Source organism: Setaria italica, chromosome IX (assembly GCF_000263155.2).
Source record: "Setaria italica strain Yugu1 chromosome IX, Setaria_italica_v2.0, whole genome shotgun sequence".
NCBI lineage: Eukaryota > Viridiplantae > Streptophyta > Magnoliopsida > Poales > Poaceae > Setaria > Setaria italica.
This window is the reverse complement of record NC_028458.1, coordinates 50343638-50369005: the sequence shown is the minus strand read 5'-3', so window position 1 is coordinate 50369005 and position 25368 is coordinate 50343638. Positions and strand designations below refer to the sequence as shown.

Here is a 25368-nt window from a genome sequence, read left to right as displayed (position 1 = left end):
CTTACGAGAATATATAGTGGGATAATTATCCAGGCATTTGATATTTGCAGATTTCGAATAATGAATTGGAATATCCATAATCCTCTGGGTATAACCATATATGAAGTATTGGGGTAGACTGGTAGAGATATTGCTCCTCCGCGACCATTTTTACCAGCTCCAGCTTTTGAAGAAACTGCTGTGATATCCTTGAAAGAAGATAATGTGACATCATCTTCAGTAAAGTCACAGTGAGCAGGTTTTCACTCTTCCCTTTTCATCATCTCGGCCAACCTCATTATCAGAGAACTTAAGGCTATTCTTTTGGTGTACCCTACTAATCATCATGAAAGAAATGTATCGCCTAAATATAATAATTGGTGTCTTCCTCTTTAAACTTTGTTCAACCTCACTTGTTAGATTATCCTTTTCTTTGTTGGAGTAGGATCCTTTGAAAGTGCAAATTCAACCACAGATTTTGTTCCAAATTTATATGCTTGAGCACCTATAGTTCTTTTTGTGCTTTGATGCTGTCTTGCTTTGTATGTGCAATAAATTATGTTGTACATTTGGATGATTATACTCTGAACATAGTGTACCGGATTCAAAAGAATTATTAGAGAAATTATGATTGTTTCTTATGAAATATCATAACTCAAAGTTCATTAATTTCACCTCTACCAAAAAAAGAAAGTCCTATTCATTCTAAACTGCAGCTTTTGTCCATATTAAAAGTTTCATTTCAGAATGTTGCCACGAGAACAGTATCTGCAAGAGTACATTAGTTTAGTACAGGTTTTGTTAGTGATGTGATGTTTGTACAGTTTAGTAGGTAGGGTGCTTGTGTCAAAATAACTTATCAGATATAATGCAAAAAGATACAGCAGCGAGCATGTAGGCTTTTATGTAAGCTATGTAAGCAACCTGCTTTCTTATTTTAAGTGAAAGATTTTGTAAGCGTCCTTTTTTCTTCTTTGAGCTTCAGACAGTCGGTATCAGAAAAAGAAACAAATAATGGTACCACGTTTCTTAATTTCTTTACCAGCACCAGAGTAGATGTTGTGAATGGCTGACTAATTCTGAACAGCTACGGTCATAGTGACGCACTAATACTTTTTTATATATCCACAGTAGGAAACAACATAATCTTTGGGATCTTTACACTTTTACAGAGAGAGTGGTGATTGTACGAGTCTTGTCGATTGTTATGGACTGGGGCATGCTATTGCTATAAACTGGAGCTAAATGATTTCTGATAATAAGTTGCTGTAACCATTTCTTGGTCTGGTAGTTTCTTTTGTTGTTTCATGATGGGGTCTGGGAATCAGATTGTCTCGGCTGAATGGAGTGCTGTGTGCATGGGCAACATGAACATGGTAACTTGGTAAGCCGTAACATAAAGCATTTACCAAAACTATAAATGGTAACCATGGCAACATCTCGTTTGAAAAAGAAAAGAAAAGAGAATTGTATGTAAGCCAGGATGGCAAAGTGATGTTGTTCAGACGCTGAACTTGGAATGAAAACAATATATTTTTTTTGCTCGGATGCTGAACGAACTTCTTGGTTGGCTCGCAACTTTTGTTGTCTCATGATGAGGTCCGGGAATCACATTATCTAATGTCTTAACGGAGGACTGTCGTAGTGTCGTGTGCATGGGCTTGGATGCTCCCTTTTGGCTCAGAACATGGCGAATCGTACCACAAAGCATTGCTAAAAACCTATAAAAACCACCACAACATCTCATCCAGAAAAAAATAAGGGCTAAAATCGTACGTAACCCAGCACGGCAAAGTGATACTAGCAGCGAATCTCAAGAAGCAAGAGCCCCCGGTCTGTCCCTGCCGCCGGAGCATATCATTCGTTCCTTGTGCACGACTCAGATTCCAGATGTGCTCCACAGTTTGGTCGCGAGTCTCGGATCCCATGTACTCGAGTACAACGTACGCTGCTGCGGATGATTACGCGGCGCTGCCGACGGGTCTTCCCATCCGTTTAGCTGCGTTCGGAAGGCACAGCCGCCATCATACCCGAGGACTCGCAGCCAGCGTGACAAAAAAACCCTCGAGACGCACGTATTCTACGCCGAAATACAGCTCGGTTCGCTGTGGCGGGCCGCGGGCATCATGGAGGGGGCACATGGGCCAGGCGTTAGCTAGCAAGGGCCGAGGGGATCTCTGCGCTGCGCGGGTCAGACCGCCGCTGCACGTTTCGCCTTGTTCGGGAGCGCCGCAGGGACAGTCGCATCTTGTCCCGCCCGCTGTCTCCCTCTCCGTCTCGCCTCACCGCCCGTCGCGTTGCCATGCCTCGGCTAATCTTTTGGGGTTTAGCGGCCAGCCAGGGGGTCAGTGAGAGGTGACATGAATACATGATGCGCCATGGAGATCGGTGTGGAGGCAGGCCGGGGACAGAGGAGGGCACGTCAGGCGGATCAACAATGATGATGGCTCCCTCCGAGCCTACACGTTCCAATCCACTAATCCAGGCTCCGCGGGCGACGGCGAGATGAGGCGCGGCATCAACCCCCGTCCCCATTGATCGATCGGTAGCTTGCCCACATCCATCATTCGCTTCACCCGCCTGTGCAAGTCTACAGGCACAGCCTCCTCTATGTGACCGACGGGCTGACGGTGCATGGAGCTGGGAGACTAGCGCTGTCATGCCTACACCAGCAGCAGTAGCTGCATGGAACCTTTGCCGTTCTTGCGTATATACACGGCACACCGTGTTGCTGTCGCCACGGGATCGCCTTTTGCGTTCGGCTTCCGTACTTTACCAGCACGCAGCCCACCACGTCGGCACGTTCCCTTCTCGGCTTTAAGCTCCCGGCCCTTTTCCCTTCCCTTTCCACCTCCGATCACTTCCCGGCTTGAGCTTGCTTCCTCCACTCACCTGTCAGAGTATTCCTTCCTTTATGGTCCTCAACCTCTCATTGCATTGCGCTTGCGCCGGCATGATCTGAGTCAAGTGCGCGAGGACTGAGCAAGCTCGCTGCTGGTGGTGGTCAAAGATCGGCGATGGCGGGCGGCAGCGGCAGCTCGCTGCTGCGTGGCTTCCTGTCGCTCTTCTTCCTCCTCTTCATCCACATTGGCCACGCCGGCTGCTGCTTCTCCTCTGGGTCTGCCGCGCGGGCACGGGAGGAGGACGAAGCTGAGGACGCCGACGCCGATGGGAAAGTGGGCGGCGCCGGAGGTGGGAGCAACAAGAGGAGGAAGATATCGCCGTTGATTTTCTCCCCGGCCGCGTCGTCGTCTGCCGCTACCAACGATAGTGTCAGAGCCCGGCGCAGGCACGTGTCGTCGGTCGCCGCCAGCCTCCGGTTATACCTCCACCGCATCTTCTCTTCATCCGGGGCCAGGGATGCCACCGTTGCGGGAAGGGAGGAGGAGGAGGCGGTGACCACCACCGTGTCCTCACCTCTCGCCCGGTCCCTGCCGCCCCAGCCCTCGGCGTCGGTGGTGCTGTCCACGCCGTCGTCGCCGTGCGCGTCGTCTTCTCCGTTCATGTCGCCGCTCTCAGTGCGCTCCCTCAGCGCCACCCCCGTCCCGTCCTCGCCGCAGAAGCTGCTGCAGGCCAGCAGGCAGTCGTCGCGGTCGTTCGCCGCCCGCGGCGACGTGTTCCCCTGCAAGGTGTGCGGCGAGGTGCTGGCACGGCCGCAGCTGCTGGAGCTCCACCAGGCGATGAGGCACTCGTTGTCGGAGCTCACCGACCTGGACTCCAGCACGAACATCATCCGCATGATCTTCCTCGCCGGGTGGAAGCCCGGCGTCGGCGCCGGCGCCGGCGAGGCCCCCATCGTCGTCCGCCGCGTCCTCAGGATCCACCACAACCCCCGTGCGCTGGCCCGCTTCGAGGAGTACCGCGACCTCGTCCGCGCGCGCGCCGCCCGGCGCTGCGCCGGCGAGGGCGGCGCCGCCGCCGCCGCCGTGGAGGAGCGGTGCGTCGCGGACGGGAACGAGCGCCTGCGCTTCCACTGCTCCACCATGCTCTGCTCCCTGGGCGGCGGCGGCGCGTGCGGGAGCCCCTACTGCTGCGTGTGCAGCACCCTGCGGCACGGGTTCGCGGGGAAGCAGGCCGACGTGGACGGCATCGCCACCTACGCCTCCGCGTGGGCCGCGCACGCCTCCCTCCCCGACGACGTGGAGCGCGAGTTCGCGTTCCTCCAGGTGCGCCGCGCCATGCTGGTGTGCCGCGTCGTGGCCGGGCGCGTCGGCCGCGGCGCCGACGACGACAAGGTGGCCTACGACTCCATGGTGCCCGTGCGCGGCGTCGGCGGTGGCAGAGCCACCGGCGGGGACGACGTCGAGCTGCTGGTGTTCAACCCCAGAGCCGTGCTCCCGTGCTTCGTCATCCTCTACAGCAGCTAGCCAGCAGCCACGACGGCCACGAGGCGGCCAGCCTGCACGCAGTACTAGTGTATAGCCTTTCACTGTTCACCGGTCTGTGGTCACCGGTCACTCGCCGTGCCGCGGTCGCGTTCGTGGGGAGGCCTCGCGCGCGCTGTCCCGGAGCTCTGGATCCCTGGTCGGATCGTGCAATCAGCAGTGGCCGACGCCGTCGTCTAATTTGCTGGATCCGATCGAGCTTGTGAATGATACGGAGTTGAGTGAGCCTACCACGCGAGTGCGACGCGCCAGAACCATAATGTTTGATTGGGTTTTGTAGTAGTGTGGTTGGCATGTTTCTGTGGCTCTTACTGTTGTTGGTCCCCTGTCAGCTGTTTTGCTACATGGTCTAGTGGTCTCTGCTCAATTATCCTGACTTCTCATCTTGATGTTGATGTGTGTTCAGATTTGCTTTGTGCCTCTCTGTTGCATGTACCATACCTTGTCATTAGGAGTTTAGGACTTACCTTTTTGACTACTCAATAGTACGAAGACACCGTTCTCTTGTGTATTAAGGGGAATAAGTGCAAACTGCAGAGAGAACTGTAAGTAGCAAGATTTCCCTTTCTTGTTCTAGTTTGTTGACCAGCTAACTTTTCCATTACTCAGCCACAATGTAGCAAAATCCAAAAAGATTAGTACGCGGGCCTGTTTCTGGGCCATGGGCCTAGTCTATCAACACTGAACATTTTCATCCCAATTTGGGCCACTATCCTTTCATCCCCTATTTATTGGGCCACTAGTGGCTTGGTACCAAAAGGTCTAAAAGGAAGTAAAGAAAAGAGACCTAGCGATACCAAAGGTCTGACCTAGCGATCCATTTCATCATCCTAATAGTGTGAGTGTATTTGAAAGCAAGATTTTTTTAAGAATACTCGTTCCAATAGAGAAATATAGCAATGAAAGATATGATTAATACTAAACTATAAATCTTCAATCATAGTCGTTTCACGATATTCTTATGCACATGTGTTTTTTTTTCTGAAACATTAGAAGCCCTAGAATATGCACGAGACAGACCACTTTTATACATGAACAGAACAGCCCTAGCTAAATCATGACCTTTGCATGTACCTTTGCCCACCAATAGCAACATATTTGATTCCAGATTTGCGTTCGTGGATACTGGACAGAATCTTTGGAAAGCATTTTACTAAGATCATGTTTAGTTACCCCTAACTCCCAACTTTGACACTATGCAAAAAGAAGATTCCCCATCACATCAAACTTGCGGTACATGCATGGAGTACTAAATGTAAACGAAATTAAAAACTAATTGCAGAGTTTTGTTGTACTTTGCGAGACGAATCTTTTGAGCCTAATTAGTCAATATTTGGACAATAATTCACAAATACAAACGAAATGCTACAGTGTGCTATAGTGCTAGCACAGTAATTTTGCATCTCCCAATTTGACCAACTAAGCAAGGTCTAGATTTAGGTAGGTGCCAAGAAACGCAAGTGATGGCTCGGCCTCTTGGATGGTTGGAGATCCCGTCAGAAATATGTCATCTGCGCAGAGAAGCTGCGTAGGTATTCTACAGACGCGTGGCCAATCTAACCGTTTTGTGCTGCCTCGTGCTGACCAATCAGATGACCACGCCCATAGGCGAGAATGAACAACATCGGTGATAATTTGCCGTTCGTTAAGTTGTTACCATCGACAAACGATGCCCGTGCTGTACTTCCTGCCTGTGGTCTTGCGGCGGCTCGGCCGGCCGGCCGCTCGGGCTGCTCGAGTGACGCTGCAGAAGACGCGAGGCGGCATGGCAATCTAGTTACAGCACCACTCGCCAAAGCAAAGAGAGTCTTGGAGAACTTCAAGAGAAATGACAAAGGGTAGGGTATCAAAAGGCCTCGTGGTCGTGGTGTCCGGATCTCAATATATTTGAGGCTTTGTTTAGTTGCTAAAGTTGGGAGGTGCCAAATTACTGTTACAGCACTGTAGCATACTGTAGCGTTTCGTTTTTATTTGTGAATTATTGTCCAAACATTGACTAATTAGGCTCAAAAGATTCGTCTTGCAAAGTACAATAAAACTGTGCAATTAGTTTTTAATTTTGTCTACATTTAGTACTTCATGCATGCACCGCAAGTTTAATATGATGAGGAATCTTCTTTTTGCATAGTGCCAAAGTTGGGAGTTGGGGGTGAAGTAAACAAGGGCTTAAATTATCCACGGCCCTAGGCACAGCGTGTTCTGATCGCAGTGCAATGTATTCGAGTCGCTGAGACGCTGATCTCGAGATCGCTTCTGTTCCCCAGGTCCTACACTCCTACAGTCCTACCCCAAACATTTCAACAGTATCGGCATTTCCTACGATGGTCGATGGATAGTACTGTAGTCTGTAGGAGAGGAGTGCTCAAGCTCAACCTACCCCGGCACGTGGCGGACTGTTAAAAAAAAAAACTTCGCCCGGTCGAAATGGCAAACCCCGTACAGCATCGCATTCGAATATTCGACCAAGCATCGAAGCAGCAGCCCACGTGCTGCTCCGTGGGCTGCCGGGTTAAATAAATTGTCACGACGAAACAGCAAAAGCTGTTTTTCCTGTGCGGGCAGCAGCTCAGCTCAGCTCAGAATTTCCGATGGTTCTTTGCTTGGACGAACCCGACGCCGTCCCCAGACCGCTGTCACCGGCTGACGCCGACGGACGGGCGCGAGCAGCTCCGCCCCCGCCGGCCCCATCGACGGGTCCTGGTCGATGGCCGCGACCTTTCCTGCGCACCGATCGGACTCTGCAGCGCATCCAAGACTTTGGAGCAATGGAGCACAGACCACAGATGATGAGGGGCAGCACGTACGTTTCCAGCCTCCGGCGGATCGCGCCCACCGCCTGCCAGTGCCAGCCCACTAGCCCAGCCTGTCGCTGTCTCGTTTTCCTCGCCCCGGTACACGGATCTCGTTTTCCTCATGGGGGAAATCACAGATCAGCTGGAGGACAGGACTGGAGGAGAGGTGATGCGATCCGGTGAAAATCGTCGACTACCCTACCTACCACGCTCGTGCGCGCCGTGGTGCCGCGGGCGCCTCCCGCGCGCACGCTGCCGTGCCGCGCAGCTTCCCAAGGCACACGCAGGCGGTGAGCGCCGGGAAGACCCTGCCGTTTACCGTTCTGCCACGGAGGGATCCGGCTTCCTTGTCCGGACGACGCTCGTGCTGCGCTTGTGCCGTTGTGCGTGAGAAGAACTGTTCTTCGCCTCCACCGTTTGACTGCACCCCCCCGCGGCGGGGGTTGGTGGCAGTGGGAGAACCAGTTCCAACGTGACTCGTGAGGTTTTCATTGCACGTTGGATTGCTGATCTGGTCCCCGTCCCTGACGAGATAAGTACAATGGCAGCAGATTCCGAAACATGCGTCACGTGCATCTCCACTGCTATCCTTTCCTGTGTGCCAGAGTGACTCTCAATCGCATTCCTGGAGATGTGTTGCTACAGTAAACATTTGCTAATGATGGATTAATTAGGTTTAATAGATTTATCTCGCCGTTTAGCCTCCACTTATATAATGGATTTTGTAAATAGTCTACATTTAATACTCCTAATTAGTATCTAAACATTCGATACGACACGTGCTAAAAATAAGCAAAGGGAACCAAACACCGCAGAAAAGAAAAGGAAACAAAAGAGAAACTAAAATTTAGAAGTATGATATTTTCTCGTTGGCGTACAACTCACAATTCCTTTATTCTATCCGCAAATCAAGAATGTGATATTGCTACGTGACAAAAAAGTTTTAATTATTACTATAGCAGTTGGCTGGCAAATCGTGTAAAAGATTCCATTATCAATGCACCAGACCGTAAAATCAGCTCCGGGTCGTCCCCGTCAGCCACCAGGCAAAGCTGCTCCTTCCCTCCCCCTTCTTCCTCCAAGTTCACATCCGGCGAAAGAGTCAACCACAAAACCCCATCCACGCCAGCCGCCCCGTCACCATTGGAATCGCCTTTCCCCTTGGAAATCTGCAGGCGAATCCGAGATCCGAGCGCCCCACGCCCCCAACTCCCGCTGGCTGCTTGTTTTTTTTTTTTTAAAAAAAATCGAATCGGATTGCAACTTCTTTATATAAGCCGCACTGCCCCACGTTCGCTTTCTCCGACGACCCCGCCGAGCGCGAAATCGATAGATTGAAATAGGGGAACACTGCGCCGCGGGGTGTGGAAGCCAGCAGCCAGCGCCAGCGCAAAAATGGAATCCCTAGCCGCCGCCTCCGTGTTCTCCCCCTCCCGCGTCGCCGCCCCGGCGGCGGGGGCCCTGGTTCGGGCGGGGGCGGTGGTGTCGGCCGGGATGAGGAGGAGGAGCGGCAGGAGCGGCGGCATGAGGTGCCGCGCCGTGACGCCGCTGGCGAGCGCGGTGATGAGCAGGGGCGCCGTGGCGGCGAAGGCGGCGGAGGAGGAGAAGAGGCGGTTCTTCGAGGCGGCGGCGCGGGGGAGCGGGAAGAGCAACCTGGTGCCCATGTGGGAGTGCATCGTGTCCGACCACCTCACCCCCGTGCTCGCCTACCGCTGCCTCGTCCCGGAGGACAACGTCGACGCCCCCAGCTTCCTCTTCGAGTCCGTCGAGCAGGGACCTCAGGGCACCACCAACGTCGTACGTCTCCCATCGCCCCATCTCAAATCTGCTGGCTGCTGCTCTCTGATCGGGTTTTTTCTGGGAGGCGAAAGCTCCCTTATCGGTTCTTAATTGTTATCCTCGTCAGTAACTCCGAGGAACTAATTGGATTGGGTTGCAGGGCCGCTACAGCATGGTGGGAGCCCACCCGGTGATGGAGATAGTGGCCAAGGAGCACAAGGTCACGATCATGGACCACGAGAAGGGCCAGGTGACGGAGCAGGTCGTGGACGATCCTATGCAGGTGCCCAGGAACATGATGGAGGGATGGCACCCACAGCAGATCGACGAGCTCCCTGAATCCTTCACAGGTGAGCAGCAAGCATTGCTGAGTAGACATGATCTGATGTTGTCAATGATGTTATGTGAACAATCGCATCTGGTTTATTGTTTGTGATAGGCGGATGGGTTGGGTTCTTTTCCTATGATACGGTTCGTTATGTTGAGAAGAAGAAGCTGCCATTCTCTGGTGCTCCCCAGGACGACAGGAATCTTCCTGATGTGCATTTGGGGCTCTACGATGATGTTCTTGTCTTCGATAATGTTGAGAAGGTGTTTATTCCTGAAATCCCATTTTCGCATCTCATTCTTAGCTAAATTCTGATTTTCTGAGTCATTTAGGGAGGGGTATTTTCCTGCAATCGCAGTTATGATTTGGTATTAGCTTCCATTTAGTTAATTACCTCCTGGCGAAACACATGTTTCTAAAGGCAGAATAAGATAGCTAGTGGTTTAACTTTTAAGTTAACTATACTGATATACATGCAATTTGTCATTGCTGCATCTTATATTTAGTTCACATTGACAACAGACTGAAACTACACCACTCATCTGTCTTGCATTTTAGCAATCTGCACCTCATGACGCAAAATAATTTTACTTGCTATAGCTGTGCTTCACTCATGGTATTCATCCCTTCAAGACAATTTTTTTTGGGAATTGTGCTCATTTCGAATTATATGGTTCTTTTCTTGTTCCAGAAAGTGTATGTCATCCATTGGGTAAATGTGGACCGGCACGCATCAATTGAGGCAGCGTACCAAGATGGCAGATCTCGGCTGGACCAGTTGCTGTCCAAAGTGCACAATTCTAACGTGTAAGCTATGCGGCACCTATTCATTAAATCCTGCTGCGTATTTTGTTTTATGCTCATAGATCTATCTGCTTTGGACTTCAGCCCCACGCTCTCTCCAGGATTTGTGAAGCTGCACACCCGCCAGTTTGGTACACCGTTGAACAAGTCAACCATGACAAGTGATGAGTACAAGAATGCTGTTATGCAGGCTAAGGAGCATATTATGGCTGGGGACATCTTCCAGATCGTTTTGAGTCAGAGGTTTGAGAGGAGAACATATGCCAACCCATTTGAGGTTTATCGAGCTTTACGAATAGTGAACCCTAGCCCATACATGGCGTATGTACAGGTAGAAATAGAAGCATGAAGCACGCACAATTTGAACACAGTTCTGCGCACTGATTTTTTTGAGATTCTAATCAACACCCTTTAATTGTCTATTTAGGCAAGAGGCTGTGTCCTAGTTGCATCTAGCCCTGAAATTCTTACACGAGTCAGTAAGGTATGTGAACTATGAACCCCTTTACTGTTATTCTTCAGACTTCAAATTGTCCTTCACTAATCTGCACATTTTAAAAATATTTTTCAGGGGAAGATTATTAATCGGCCACTAGCTGGAACTGTTCGAAGGGGCAAGACAGAGAAGGAAGATCAAATGCAAGAGCAACAACTATTAAGTGATGAAAAACAGTGTGCTGAGCACATTATGCTTGTAGACTTGGGGAGGAATGATGTTGGCAAGGTCTGCATTCCTTTTGTCTTATTACCCATAAGATCTACTGCATTGCATTCTGATACAATGCATGCCATTTTGATTTTTGTTTCTTTCCATGTACTCTTTCTTTTGATGAGTTGCCGTGGTACATACCTTACATCCCTACATGCAATTCTAGTCAATCTTTAGTGAAATCAAATGTTTTTGCCACTTTTCTGCTGCAGCAGTATCGGATGTTTTCTGATGACTATTACTACTACTTGACAGGTCTCCAAACCTGGATCAGTAAAGGTGGAAAAGTTAATGAACATTGAGCGATACTCCCATGTTATGCACATCAGCTCCACGGTTAGGCTCCTTTTGTATAACAATGCTTCTCATTTAATTTTATACTTTGGCAATTTATAGATAATTGTTTTATAATTCTAAATCACATTCTGTGAACTTAATTTAGCACTTGAGTCACTATTATTTACTTAGCATTCAGTGTTAACAATAAAGGTTTAGCTCAAATATGCAAAACAAACAAACGAACGAACAAATAGCACGTTTCTTGTGTCAGTACTCTTTATTTGGCACTTGAGTCACTATTATTTACTTAGCATTCAGTGTTAACAATAAAGGTTTAGCTCAAATATGCAAAACAAACAAACGAACGAACAAATAGCACGTTTCTTGTGTCAGTACTCTTTATTTGGCATCCAGGGATAGGTTAGAAACTTAGAATAGTGTTCAGCTAAAAATACGAAAACAATTTGTTAAACGACTCACCAAGCTACCTGCAGTGTTGTTTCCTGTTATCTTGTTTATCATATGAGCACCTGTTAATCGTGCACTTCTGCCACCTTTTTGTTTGTTTTCCATCTTATTCAACAACATTTGTTGCTACAGAACGCCCTTTGATTTTTATTGTAATATATCTTCCCCAAAATGTTAACTTCTGGTCGGTTGCTTTGCAGGTTAGTGGACAGTTGGATGATCGTCTCCAGAGCTGGGATGCCCTGAGAGCTGCATTGCCTGTGGGAACAGTCAGTGGTGCACCAAAGGTAAAATGTCCCTTCCAATATTCTTATTTTGATCTACCATCCAACCTTTACTCCTTGATATTGTAGTGTACATTTTCCCCAAATTTACTCCCCCCCAACCCCCCTCCGCGACTTTTTTGTATTTCACATAGACCATGCTGGCTCTACTTATCATAAGTTTCTTTTTAGCATTTCAGTTATTACAATTAGGCATTTCGCGGATCTAGATTATTGATGTGTGCTTCGCATTGACCATGTTGGCTCTTGGCTCTATTTATCATCTCACTTTCACTGTATTGCTGTTTTTTTAAATGTTATTTCCCTCTTCTGAACAAATGTTGATTAATGGAAATTTGTTTATATAATCAGGTGAAAGCCATGGAGTTGATAGACGAGTTGGAAGTCACAAGGCGAGGACCATATAGTGGTGGTTTAGGAGGGATATCATTTGATGGCAACATGCAAATCGCACTTGCTCTCCGAACCATTGTATTCTCAACGGCACCAAGCCACAACACGATGTACTCATACAAAGCTGCTGATAGGCGTCGGGAGTGGGTTGCTCATCTTCAGGCTGGAGCGGGCATTGTTGCTGACAGTAGCCCAGATGATGAACAGCGCGAATGCGAGAATAAGGCTGCAGCATTAGCTCGGGCTATCGATCTTGCGGAGTCAGCTTTTGTAGACAAGGAATAGTGTGCCAAGAGAATTATTTGTTAGTTCTAGTAAATGTTTCTTTACCCACTTCCTGTTAAGAAAGGTGTCATTAGTGGGTGGAGAAAAGCAATAAGCTTATTATGTTCTCCCGCAAAACGAATAAATCTGGGAACTGTGGATGTTCCCTTTTTTGGTATCCTAGAAGTATGTAAATGTATTGTTAGATTGTCATCTTTCTGATTGGATGTCTATAGACTCTTTAATTCTTGCTCCCTCCGATTTTCCTTACAAGGCATATTTTGTTACGTTAGGACAAGATTTTAGTTCACAATTACTCTATTAATATTTCATTTATGTAACATAAAAGTATACTAGTAAATATTTTTCAATACCAATTTAGAGACATCAACTCCATGTCACAAAAATTATGCAATAATAGAGTATGTGTTAATCGACAGGCTTGTCCTAACGATAAATAAGCTTTGTAATTTCAAATAGAGGGAGTGTATGCTAGTGGCATATCTCTCTACTCATATTAATCTTTAGTTGAGTTGAGCTTTCGAGGATTACAGAGCAGGCATCATAAGCAAAACACGATGAGGAAAGACACTAAGGGACCATCACACGAGAAGCGATACGCCATGACAAGACATCTGAGAGCATGTTTGCTTGAGGACTAAGCTTGCCACACGTTTTTTATCTAAAGCATATGTGGAAATATTATTAGGATTAGTATTGCCTCACATTTGTGGCAAGAAAATAACCACCTATCTTAGGCAAAGTTAGGAAAGAAATCTAGTCTATATGCAAAGTACTCCCTCCACTTCAAATTGTAAGTCGTTTTGACTTGTTTAAATTCATAGATTTTGCTATACACTTAGATATACGCTATATTTAGTAAACATTATGTATCTAAAAAAGTCAAATCAACTTACAATTTGGATGGATGGAGTAGTGAACACCTCAACTTCATACTGCTGTAAACAGAAATTTTGGAATGTTCTTTGTTTCCTTTCTTTCCATAAATTCCAGAAACATAGATGATCAGTTGATCACCATATTCACCTTTTTTTTGTGAAAAAGAGTATTGCACACATTAGGTAGCATAGCTTACGAAGAAGCACCCATTGGTCATCGAAAGACATTCTAACAAGTGAGGTACTTTGTGTGGTTATTTAACACGATAACCTTAATAGCATGAAGGAAAATTAATACCGTTACAAACATTTTTCAGAAAGCAATCATGTTCAGCAAGACGAAAAATATAAGAGTAAGATCATACTTTAAGCTGTGATTGTCAATAGCTGAACATTTACTTTCATGTTACGCATAGTAGCTGTGGTTCAGAACTTTCATGCTCATATTCCGAGCACAAATTTTGCAGTCTCCAATGCACTCTTGTACTCCTACAATGTATCCCTACAACAGGCTTTAAAGAACATAATGCAATTCTCAAATTGAACTACAGTTCCTCTGCAAAAGAAAAAGGTGAATTGCAGGTCCTGTACATCAGCAATTCACAACGGCCCTCACATCCTATGTAGGTCTAAATCAGGATGAAAGTGGATCAGGCCTTTCATATCAAGAGAATTTGTCAGCACCAAGCATAATAAAATCTCATGGGTGGTGTGAGAAACCTCTGAAAATGGCAAACAAGCTTGCAAGCTGGTCATCGCATCACCTTGGGGATACTTCAGTTGTACTAAATTGACCGGTATTCATGTTGGTCTGTGTGCTGTAAGATTCAGCTGGATTGCATTTGGTGCTTTGGCTTGAGGATGTGTCTAGTGTCAAACCCCCAAAGCCACCAGTACGCTGGCGAGGTTCTTTCAGCACACCTGGTGGAACGACATTTTGCAGATCGATCTCTATTCGATTAGATAGCATATTGACAACCTGCTTCATGGATGGCCTCTGCTGGGACGTGGCTTGTGTACACAGCAGTGCTACCTTGATGAAACGAAGCATTTGCTCCTCTGGGTACTTTTCCAGATCTGGATCAACAATTTCCAAGAGTCTTCCTTCTTCCCGCAGCTTCCATGTCTGCAGTTTAGCCCACATAATAAATTCAATCATTTTTAGAAGAATAGCAACTCATATATATTGTAATATATAAATTGCGAACACCGTCATCAACATGTACTGTGAGTCCGTGTCGGGAAAAGTTAGTACTTATTAGGTGCATGTGTGATACTTCACTCCATAAAAAATTGATGCAAGCATGGCAAATGCTACAAGATTTGCAGTTTCACACTTCGTGGGACACAAGTGGGAAAAAATGAGTTACCCATTCCACAAGGACATGCATATCAGGCCCCCAAGTCGACTTGCTGCTGCTTTCACCGCTTATCACTTCAAGAAGAAGCACCCCAAAACTATATATATCTGCTTTCTTGGTTAATTGTCCCAATAAGGCATACTCTGGTGCTAAATATCCCCTACACGAAAATTATATATTGAGAGTTCAATACAAGTGTGTTATAACAGACTAGGTACAATTGGCTGGTCGGCACATTAGTAAACTGGCTACAAAAATAACTAAAAGCAGATGACTAACATGTTTTTCCTTTCAACACTAAGCACTTAGTTAAAATCAGCATAGCACAATGATGGAAATTGACATGAAATACACATAACTACATTGTAGAAGCAACTAAATACAGAAAAATATTTTATTTTTGTGAGGAAGGTACAGGAATAGATCCAGAGGGGCACTAACATTGTTCCTGCGACGCGTGTGCTAATGTGAGTGATAGCATCAGGAAAAAGCTTGGCCAGCCCAAAATCTCCGATTTTAGGCAGCAGTTTTTTATCAAGTAAAATGTTGCTAGCCTTGATATCACGGTGGACAATGCGTGGTTGTGCTTCCTCATGAAGAAAAGCAAGGCCAGAAGCAGTTCCAATACAGATAGCAGCTCTTTTCTGCCAGTCCAATGGAATACATTTACTCTTTGGTCCTGGTCATATTACAAAAAGGTAAACTTAATACATTTAGATTGGCTGATTTATAAAGTAAAGTTCAATATTGAATTTACCAAGCAAAGCATTTGCCAAACTGTTATTCTCCGCATACTCGTACACCAATAGTCTGTTATTCCCTTCAACGCAGCAACCAAGTAGCTTGACAAGGTTTGGGTGCTTGACGTTTGATATGACATTAATCTCTGTCAAGAATTCGCTAATTCCTTGTTTTGACTCAGCTGCAAGCTTCTTTATTGCAATTTGAGTGCCATCTTTCAGGTTTCCCTAAATGAGGTACAACCTTTGTTAGTCGTTCCATATTTGCAGGTTGATTGTATTTGCAGAGATCTTTGAAAGAGGTCTTTTAGAGTAGAAGCAACAGTTAAAGCAAGAATTTGAAAAGAAAAAAAAACGCATAAACAAGTCCTGGGTCTCACCTTATACACTGCTCCGAAACCTCCACGGCCAATGCAATTCATCATGTGAAAATTTCGTGTGGCAGTCTTCAACTCATTTAGAGAGAAGACTCGCACATTATTTCCAGCTCCTGATAATACACGACCTGCACTTTTATCAGAGTTGCATCATAAATTGATATTAAGCAAAAGAACACAGACAACATAGAAACGTCAGCAAACATCTTTATACGCTAGTTTGACCAAAGAAATAAAAAAGTTTATCTTTGTGCATGAGGTATAGAAAAGTTTATCTTTGCTATCATATTCCCTAATGCCTTAAGTCACGGAGTAGTTCCTGTAAGGAGGATAGGATCTCTGGTGCAGGCAAAAAAAATAAGGTTTACTCTCAGTACGAGGATGCTGCCCCTTGTGCTACTCTATGAATTACAGCTCACTGAAACCTCACTTGCGAGCAGCAATGCACAGTTTACAAGAAAGAATACATAAGTACGAGGGCTAGTTTTGTCTTAAGCATAACTATTGTGGTGTGTTGGGGTCTGGGGATAAGATTTTGTGCTACTATTCCCTGCACCAAGGTGTGGCCACAATATTTGGCAATTTTGTCCACACTTTTAATGCGAAGCAACATAAGTATTCTTCAATCAATTCGAAGATAAAATGTTTTCAAGTGCAGAAACTTTTAAGCAGTAATCTCGCAAGCTCATTTGCTCACAGAACGGAACTGAATGAAATGTACCTGAACGAGGAGATGAGGCCGCGACGGCCTGACCATTCTGATTTTGCCCCGACTTGGAGCCGCCTCCCAAGCACCCGACCGAACCTCCCATGTTCCAAATTCCGTGGCCTCCTCCCAAGGTTTATGCGAAACCAGTTCCAATTCCGCAATTCCTGCTCCTTGCTGCGCAGAGAGGACGAGATTAGTACGCTTACCGTCCCAAGCTGCCCGTTTCATGATTGACCGAAGACAAACTTACACTACTCGAACAAGTTCAGCAAGAATCTTGAGAAACACACGGAAATAGCTGGATTCGATACCCCATATTGGCTCCCCAAACCAGGTAAGAATTGGGCAAGAACCTGGCCGACGGAAGGCGGGGGATCGCTCCCGCGGGCAGCAAAAGCGCGGACAGCCGCGGCTCTGAGCTCTTGCCTCTTCCTCTATCCTCTCTCCTCCTTCCCCACGGTGGCGCTCTCCCCCGCGCTCTGGCCGAGGACCGCCCGACTGGGTGAAGAGGGGGGCGAAGGGAAGGCGGAGTAGGCGGCCGAGGCCCGGCGTGTTTACCCGGTCCGCCGTGCCCCGCCTCGCTGGCTCCGCTGTCGCTGTTGCTCTCTCGCTTCTGTGGCGACGCGCGGTCAGATCGCCAGGCGGCCCGCACCCACCCCCCGCCCGTGATGAAGAAAGTCCACGTTTTGTACCGCCGAAGGCGACGACCAGCGAGCCCCAACCCCAGGCCCAGCGGCCAGCGGCGTGGCCCGGAAATTGAATCGCCCTCGGGGCGGTTGCGTCCGCGCCCCGGCAGCAGTCAAAAATAACTCTCGAGCACTGACTGAGAACTGACGATTCTGGAGATAAATCGAATCTCTAGAAGCCAGTAGGCGATGCTAGCTTCAGAGTTCACAGTTCAGAAATCACAGATGATTGTGCTACTGGTAGGTGTTGATCGACGCCCGTTGTCAGTAAACAAAAACAAAAAAAGTGAGCCGTGAGATGCATGTATGCTTCCTCTCACGTTCTTAACGATTTTAGCTGAAACGCTAAACGCGTGTTGATGTGCCACTGGTCCTCAGGTCACGTCTACAGGTTTTTGTTCACGCATGCTCGAGACTTGTGTGATCGAGCTGACTTGTATGAGCTGCAGCTGCGCCGAACATGCTTACGCGTTTGTTTCGCTCGCGCAAGAGCTACATAATTTTAAGGAAGTATAAAAAGAAGTCTTCGTTGCTTGGCACAAGGTTTGGGATCGTTTATCTGGGATTTTCTCCCTTTGCTTTCTTTTCTGATGGTTTTCTTTTGACTAGAAAGGAAATACAAGAGGAAGTACATGGTCAGATCGAGATCATGTTAAATGAAAAGCAATAACAAGAAACAATTATCTTTGAGCCCCGTAGTTGAATGAGCAGGCAGGGCTAGTTAATTTGATGGTGAAATGACGGTGGCGGGTTGTTCGGACACCAGGGTTAAAGTTTAATCCTGTTACATCGGAGGTTCGGATGCTAATTAGAAGAACTAAATATGAGCTAATTATAAAATTAATTGCAGAACCCCTAGGCTAATTCGCAAGACGAATCTATTAAGCCTAATCAATCCATCATTAGCAAATGGTTACTGTGGCACTATATTATCAAATCATGGACTAATTAGGCTTAATAGATTCCTCTCATGAATTAGACTCCATATGTACAATTAACTTTATAATTAGATTATATTTAATACTTCTAATTAGTATATAAATATTTGACGTGGTTGGACTAAATTTTAATCCTCGTGAGTCAAACACCGCCTAAATAGTAAAACTGGGCTCCGTTTGGAGACAGGATTTAAGGGGTGTTTGGGAGGGGGGTGCTAAATTTTAGCACCCCCATTTTAGTCACTTTTAGCCCCTCCTCCTCCCAAACACCTAGGCTAAAATGGAGGGGCTAAATTTTAGCCCCCCATAATCCATTAGCCCTCCAAGAGGTGCTAAAATTGACTAGAAGTGCTAAAAGTGGTCCCCCTCCTCCATTTTTCCACCGGTACCCTTCTCCTCTTTCCTCCCCCGCGCTCCTCTCTCTCCTCCGCGCCCGGCCTCTGTGCCCCGCGCCGCTCGCCCGCTGCGCCGCCGCCCAGCCTCCGCCGCCCGCCGCTTGCCTCGCCGCCGCCCGCGCCGCCCGCGCCGCCCGCCCGCCGCCCGCCGCGCCGCCGCCCGGCCTCCGCCGCCCGCGCCGCCCGCCCGCCCGCCGCCCGCCTCCGGCCGGCCCCGCCCGCCCCCGTCGCCTCCGCGCCAACCCCCGCCTCCTCCAGCCGGATCCGGCGGTTGCTGCTGCTGTTGCCAGTGGCGGCGCTCTTGACGGCGGAGAAGAATCCGCCTCCACCTCCACCGGGAACGTCGTGCGGGCGGCGCTTCTTGTTCTTGGCATCGCCGTCGTCCCGCTGGACGGACGTGCACAGCGCCCTCCGCCGCCGCCGCCGCCGCCGGCCGGCCCCGCCCGCCCCCGTCGCCTCCGCGCCAACCCCCGCCTCCTCCAGCCGGATCCGGCGGTGGCCATGCCGGCACTGGCCATGGCGCCGGCGCCCTTCTGCGACCCGGGGAGCGCCTCGGCTCATGCCCTGCCCTGCCGCCGCGTTCCGCCGCCTCCTCGACGCGCTGGCCGGCGCCGCTGCTGCCGGCGCTTGCGCCCCGCGATCGCCCGAGAAGCCCCTGCTGAACACCGGCTGAGAGGGAAATGGTAGGAGGGGCAGCACAGCAGGGGCATAAGGGACATTTTACAGAAGAGGTGCTAAACTTTAGCCCTCTTCCCAAACACCCAATGTGCTAAAGTTTAGCCCTTTCATTTGAGAGGGCTAAAGTTTTAGCCAGGGCTAAATTTTAGCCCCTTCCTCCCAAACAGGGCCTTAGTCCCTGTCACATTTATATAGGCTAAACGCGTGTTGATGTGCCGCCGCGACCCACTGATCCGATCAGGACGACTGGACGACCACGCCGAGCCTCTCGCCGGTAAAAACGGATCGCCACCGCCACCCTAGCCGCCACCGCCTGCCTGCCCAGCGACCCCGTCTTCCCGACCGCCCACAATCCTGGCCAGGCAATCGTCATCTGCCCATCAGGCAGCCACCGCCGCCCCGCGCTTAGCGCAACTGCAGCCGGCCACCCTCGCGAGATCCCGCCCGATCGCTAGCCCTCGCCCCAAAGTGACAGCCTGGCGCTGGGGCTAGAAGCCTGGAGCAGGCAGCGCTGGGGATAGAGCTTGGCGGCGGCGCAGCTTCAACTCGTTGGCGGAATCGTCGGTAGCGTCGCGTCGGTTCCGTACTTCTACATCCCCTTTCACATTCCCAGTCTCTGGTTTTTCCTAATGGATGCATGCTTGAGACCCCTCTTACTTCGATCTAATCCTTTTAGGCTGAAAGGTGCAGTTGCGGAGCACATAGGGTACAGACCCCTCTGATTTCGCATTCCCAGTCTAATCATTTTTCGATGGTGAGTTCTGGCCTCAATTTCTTCTCCGATTATGAATTTCTTAGATGGGATTTGTTGTCAGACATCCATGATAATTTGACGGTCTCCTCCATCTCGTAAACAACCTGCATTTGACATTTATTAAAATGCAGATTTCTTTTCTGTTAGACATTCAGATGTGTTTCTCCATTGCATTCCAATAAGGGTTTGCTGCTGCACATATGGTAAAGCAGTCCAAATGTATGCACGCCTCCATGAAGTATCCACCCAATTTGCGTCCAATACTTCCAATTTCAGTGTACTCGTCACAATTTCATTACATATAGCCAATATCCATGTAGATGTGGATCCGGCCCCAGCCCTTTCCCCTACGGTCCCATCAAGTTGTTTGCCATAAAGAAAAAAGTTTTATTTGCTCAATCGATCTACAAGATTGATTTCAGTGTCTGGATGGATCGATGCTAAATTAACTTAGCTTCGGTTTACAGAAAAAGTTTACCATATTCTTAGTACTTATCTTCCTGCTGTTTTTGAGTAATTTCTTCTCCCTGTGAAGTAGCAGAAAGCAAAATGATCTGTGTGCATGCTGAGATATGCGTCGGATAGAAGAAAGGTCCCCACAACTTTTGTTGCATTACTCATTATTTTCTATCATGATAATTGATGGCTGCAATGCACACATACATATCTATTTTTTTATTCCCTTCAAGAGATTGCTGGCAGATAACTCATGGAACTTTTTGCTAACTGATGCTGCAGAACCTTGATTTGGACCCAAGCAAGACAATCCTGTACCATTGCAATGTCGAGAAACAAGATGATTCCATAGCAACGATTTTTAAGGTTTGTGAGTTTCTGATTCTCTTCTACTATTTCCGATGATTGACAGATAGGATGTTTCCTCCATATAACTGTCTGCTCAGATGTTTATAAAGGTTAGTTTAGGATGTTCCATCTGTTATTTGATTCATGTTGTGTTAAATGTTTTTGAAATATCAGTAGAGCGCCTTCCTATTAGTACTTCAGTAGGATGATTTTTATATCCTCAAAGCATTAATCTCTTTCATAATAGTAGTCATGTGATGGAAGTAGAAGCTCAACTATCTGATTTATTTTGGTTATCAACAGTACTACATGGATAGAGACTACGCTTACAATGATCTGAGCTAGCTCAATGTTCAGAACCTGATTAAACTTATTAAACTGGCCATCGCTAACTCTTTAGGCAAAATTATTAGTACGGTAGACATACCATCATGCTTGATCAGTTTCAGTATGGCAGTCTGATCTGTGACATACCGCCCCTCCAAGATTTGATAACAATGGAAGACAAGGGTGCCTTTGCTTTGCATACCAGCTGTGTCAATGCCTTGGTACGTGAGGTTTTGATGCATATTGACATTTAAGTATGTTTCTTTGCACCCTTTTTTTTCATTTGCCTCATTGCTGATACCAGCTGAAACGGCCCCGAATTCCCATTTCTGAGAATTCAAGCCTACGCACCTCGGTGATAGTCCCAGGAAGGCTATCACGTGCGAATCTCTGTCTCAGATAGTACAAATCCATACCAACACAGAAACAGAGAGAGAAACAGAGTTCAAATATCATAGATAACATGAGTACGAGTACATCTCAGCGGCACATGCCGGTACAAGTCCATTAGGACTGAATCAAGAAAGGTAAAATATCATGCAGCGGAAACAGAAGCTGTGGCAAAATCCATCTTCACAGGCAACTCGAGCGAAGAACGGTTCCTAGTCTTCCCATCTGTCGTTGTCGAAGTCATAGTCGGGCTCCGATCCTGAAAAGCCACCATCTACCCGAGAAGCAGGTAGGCCTTGTCAACTCCCAAAAGCAGTAAGCCAAGGAAACGGGGGAATTATACTATATGCATGGTTTAAACCTATATATGATTGTACAGCAAATCAAGGAAGCAGCAAAGCACATCATCCCGAGGTCAACACCTCAAACAAGGAAGTCAGCACAAATCACCGAATCCCTCACCCAAGGGTCCAGCACCCAACACACCAGGCGATGTGAGAGCTCCCTCCCCTCACATCTCAACAGCAAACGCCGGCCTATCTCCAAAAGGAGGGAAGGTAGAAGCACAAGAAAAGTCTAGTCAGAAGTAGCGGTAGTCAACAACACTGTCCATAACCAGTGGACACGGACTATAGTTATAGCTTTATACACTCTGCAGAGGTTGTACAACTGTACCCGCACGGATGGAGCTCGAACGGTAGCGAGCCGTGCAAACCCCACCTAACAGCCAGAGCCCTAGTAAGTGGATAGCTCTATCTTGTTTCCTCGAGTCTGGAATCGTCCTCAGCTGCAGGGCACGTCGTCACCAGTGAGGACCTCGAAGCTGTGAAACCTACCCACGTCGGGGTGCAGTCTGGTCAGAGCAGGCCAACACCTCGAACTCCTTACACGATCCTCCAATCCGCCTACAGGCAGAGCACTATCCACTACTAGTCTTGCACCGAACCCCGCCCATAACGTAAGCGAGCGGTAAGTACGAAAAGTAGCTGCTGTGACTGGTGGTAAACTGACTCGGTCCTTAGGCGGCTGAGAGCGAGCACTCTACCAACAAGTATGTACCAAAGCACTTGCAACGTACAAGTACGCCACCTACTCCTCTATAACAAACAAAGTACCCGTCATAGGTACGGGGTATAGAGAGAGTCCAAAAAGCTCTCTCTCGGCAAGGCACTCCTCAGTACCAACCATGCTCGCTCCCGCCAAGAACCCATCAAGGAGTCACACTCACCCAAAACACATGCGAGAGTGTTCAAGGAATCCCATCACCAAATCCATGGCAAATGTCCATCTATAACTCAAAAGCATGTATGTGGATATATGAGCGGTGGACTAGCTAGGGTCTGTAGCTAGTCCACAAAAGTAGGTAAAGAAGGAAAACAGGATAAACAATTATCAAGGCATGGCTAAAACATTGGCTATGCAATCCATCATCATCAAGCAATATAAGTGAAAGCGCTAGCAACTAAGCATGCATAGGATCCATATGATTGGGAGTGACATGACACCTTGTCCGTAGTCGATTGGGTCCTCCTCGATGTAGTTGGGGTCTTGAAGGTCTTTCGGGTCGTAGCTCGGGTCTGAACAGAACGAGATACGACGAAACGTAAATTAAACGGCATTACATCTAGGCAAAAACTCCAAGAAAGCTAAATTTAGAAGATCCAAATAACACCTACAAACAACACGGGCTTGATTTTACGAATTTAATGCAACTGGTTTCATATTTTTTTGAGTTAAAAAGAATTAGTTATGAATTTTTAAGGATTAAAGGATTTATTTAATTATTTCAGAAAACATTTATTAAGGGTGACACGTGACAGCACAGGATTGGTCCACTTGGCAGCCCCAGGGGGTGCCACGTGTCACGCTGATGTCAGTGTTGACCTGGTCAACGGTCAACGGTGGGCCCCACGGGTGGGCCCTCTGCTTTAGAATTTGAATTAATTTATGTCCAATAGCTATTTCCGAAGCCTAACCATGGACATTCATGCTACCTCTTTCTGCACAGCCTTCAGGTTTTTAGCTTCTACATTTATTGACTATAGTGCCTGTTTGAATGGCCCTCTCAATACAGAGAAGATGTGGTTCAGTCTGTATTGTAGCATTCCAGATGTTCTTCGTCTGCTTCTGTTCTACATTACATTCAGATTAATCCGTAGAGCAACGCTGAAGTTTGGTTGCTTTTATAATAGGGCGTGATACATGAGGCACATCGGCCTTCCAGGTAACACGATTATCCTTGTGAAGTTACCATGCTCCTTCATGATGAACATTGCATTACCTAATGCATAGTACTATATCATCTGAACATTGACCTATGAGCAAATAGCACGCATCAGCTAACTTATCAAAACTTTGTCATGATTCCTCAATTTAGCAGTAAAGTTGAACTGTCTTCAGAAACAATTTGGGCTACTGAAAGCCTCAAACATAGAGGTTTTGTTTTCTGAATTTATCAGTATACTCAAGAAACTTCTTTGACACATATTTGATACTCTCAGTTAGCAAAACCTACGACACCTATAGTACTATATCACGACATAACTATATGCAATGAACGGTCAGGAAATAAGGATGTTGTGCCTTTTGTGGTCACAGGGTCATGGTACCCAACTAATCCTACTGATATTGCTGAAATTGATGCCAAACGCAAGACGGGTGCAGAGGAGAGCGACAGCGACCTCGAGCATGAGACAGCGCCTCCACAGTTCAAGAAACCAGCAAGAGCTCCAGCGGCAGAGAAGCTTTGAGTGACGATGGCAAGTCCGGAAGCTGCCACGAGCAGCTCCTCTTCGAGTTCCTCGAGTCCGAGCCTCCCTATCAGCGCGAGGCGCTTGCTGGTAAGGCATGCCTGACAGAGACTCGTCAAGCATCATATATCAGGCTCAGTCTTGCTTGTATGAAACTCTGATGGTCTGAGGACGCGCACTTGGTTGGTGCAGATTTGTGGCCTCGCAAAGCAGTTTCCAGAGTTGCGGACCCTGAGGAGCTGCGACTTGTCTCCGTTGCATGGTATGGCAGTAGTAGAATACTCACTTTACATGGTTTGTGCAGAAATCAATTTGCTTACACAAACTTATCGTGCTTATGATGATTTCAGGTACCCAATATACCGGATCCCGACGGGGCCAACGCTGCACGACCTGGATGCGTGCTTCCTCATCTACCACTCGCTCTCCACACAGTTCGCAGGTGCGCGCGCGACCCTTTCAGCAATCATCACTAACATCGCCCACCACCAATCTGCGCTCATTCAGAGCAGATCGATGAACTGTTCCAGCTTTGCATGTGAAAACACGATCGATCAGTAATGGCTGACCTTGTTTTGGCTATCGTTTTCAGGCGACAGCAGCCACTGCCCCAAATAGCCGACGGCAATCGTGCGGTGCCCGTGATGGCGATGCGGCTCCATCTTACTAAGTCTGAAGGTAGTTAGTCTTCAGTGAGACAGACTGGGATCACATAGTGTTCATCAAGTCGTTTTCTCAATGTTTTTTTTCATGTACCAGTGAAGTTTTTTGGAGAAAATGTAGCAGAAAATGTATAGTTGTGGAGCAATACAATGTCATGTTAGTTGGTACGGTGTTTACATGAAAAACGTGCTTAGCATGAATTTCAGTATCCTGACGTATTGGAAAGACAATGATAACAAGTAATCTTTAAAGGATCGTGATATCATTTATTTAGTCCACTTTAGCACCTATAGCTAGCAAATTTTCTGTATGCATAGCTTAACATGCTGGAAAATTAGTGCTACTACTAAATAGTTTTGTGTGCTAAGATCATAATGCCAGCCAATCGCTTGTAATTGGTTGATGTATATGCTTAGACTGAAGTGGTAATTAC

The 25368-nt window shown here is 47.5% G+C and overlaps 3 protein-coding genes and 2 long non-coding RNA genes across 17 annotated transcripts; 4 read left to right on the top strand and 1 right to left on the bottom strand.

Moving 5' to 3' along the window:
• Positions 1 to 51: 51 nt before the first annotated feature.
• Positions 52 to 1519, top strand: LOC111255939. The gene is made up of 2 exons (XR_002676103.1): positions 52 to 238; positions 1152 to 1519. It is a non-coding gene; the product is annotated as an uncharacterized LOC111255939 (long non-coding RNA).
• Positions 1520 to 2356: 837 nt separating this feature from the next.
• On the top strand, positions 2357 to 4879 carry LOC101780280. Its single transcript, XM_004984634.4, has one exon. It carries the CDS (start codon positions 2997 to 2999, stop codon positions 4344 to 4346), a length of 1350 nt encoding a protein of 449 aa, XP_004984691.1. The 5' UTR covers positions 2357 to 2996; the 3' UTR covers positions 4347 to 4879.
• Positions 4880 to 8271: 3392 nt separating this feature from the next.
• Positions 8272 to 12718, top strand: LOC101780676 (anthranilate synthase alpha subunit 2, chloroplastic). Its single transcript, XM_004984635.4, has 10 exons — positions 8272 to 8953; positions 9096 to 9285; positions 9375 to 9526; positions 9955 to 10070; positions 10152 to 10398; positions 10495 to 10551; positions 10639 to 10791; positions 11032 to 11112; positions 11724 to 11810; positions 12159 to 12718. Exons 1-10 carry the CDS (start codon positions 8552 to 8554, stop codon positions 12483 to 12485), a joined length of 1812 nt encoding a protein of 603 aa, XP_004984692.1. The 5' UTR covers positions 8272 to 8551; the 3' UTR covers positions 12486 to 12718.
• A 993-nt stretch (positions 12719 to 13711) lies between these two features.
• LOC101781078 (putative serine/threonine-protein kinase) lies at positions 13712 to 17223 on the bottom strand. Of its 4 annotated transcripts, none has more exons than XM_004984639.3 (7): positions 16801 to 17223; positions 16563 to 16724; positions 15845 to 15954; positions 15482 to 15692; positions 15166 to 15403; positions 14734 to 14884; positions 13712 to 14489 (listed from the first exon to the last, which is right to left on the bottom strand). In XM_004984639.3, exons 2-7 carry the CDS (start codon positions 16651 to 16653, stop codon positions 14124 to 14126), a joined length of 1167 nt encoding a protein of 388 aa, XP_004984696.1. In that variant the 5' UTR covers positions 16654 to 16724; positions 16801 to 17223; the 3' UTR covers positions 13712 to 14123. The 4 variants fall into 4 exon arrangements, with proteins under 4 accessions (XP_004984696.1, XP_004984695.1, XP_004984693.1 ...); XM_004984638.3 differs by having other exon boundaries at positions 15845 to 15969; positions 16862 to 17223; XM_004984636.3 differs by having other exon boundaries at positions 15845 to 15969; positions 16801 to 17222.
• Positions 17224 to 19451: 2228 nt separating this feature from the next.
• LOC101782281 lies at positions 19452 to 25213 on the top strand. 10 transcript variants are annotated; one of them, XR_001163098.2, is made up of 8 exons: positions 19452 to 19811; positions 19924 to 20001; positions 20740 to 20823; positions 23715 to 23746; positions 24121 to 24362; positions 24465 to 24534; positions 24623 to 24714; positions 24865 to 25213. It is a non-coding gene; the product is annotated as an uncharacterized LOC101782281 (long non-coding RNA). The 10 variants fall into 10 exon arrangements; XR_001163094.2 differs by having other exon boundaries at positions 19452 to 19821; XR_001163095.2 differs by having other exon boundaries at positions 19452 to 19825.
• The last annotated feature ends 155 nt before the right edge of the window (positions 25214 to 25368 follow it).

Coding starts and splice junctions, on each gene's coding strand:
- LOC101780280 (XM_004984634.4), top strand. CDS start 2,997: ATGGCGGGCGGCAGCGGCAGCTCGCTGCTGCGTGGCTTCCTGTCGCTC.
- LOC101780676 (XM_004984635.4), top strand. CDS start 8,552: ATGGAATCCCTAGCCGCCGCCTCCGTGTTCTCCCCCTCCCGCGTCGCC. Junction 8,954..9,095: donor CTCAGGGCACCACCAACGTC/GTACGTCTCCCA, acceptor ATTGGGTTGCAG/GGCCGCTACAGCATGGTGGG. Junction 11,113..11,723: donor TTATGCACATCAGCTCCACG/GTTAGGCTCCTT, acceptor GTTGCTTTGCAG/GTTAGTGGACAGTTGGATGA.
- LOC101781078 (XM_004984638.3), bottom strand. CDS start 16,653: ATGGGAGGTTCGGTCGGGTGCTTGGGAGGCGGCTCCAAGTCGGGGCAA. Junction 15,970..16,562: donor GGCCTCATCTCCTCGTTCAG/GTACATTTCATT, acceptor ATAAAAGTGCAG/GTCGTGTATTATCAGGAGCT. Junction 15,404..15,481: donor TTTGGCAAATGCTTTGCTTG/GTAAATTCAATA, acceptor TAATATGACCAG/GACCAAAGAGTAAATGTATT.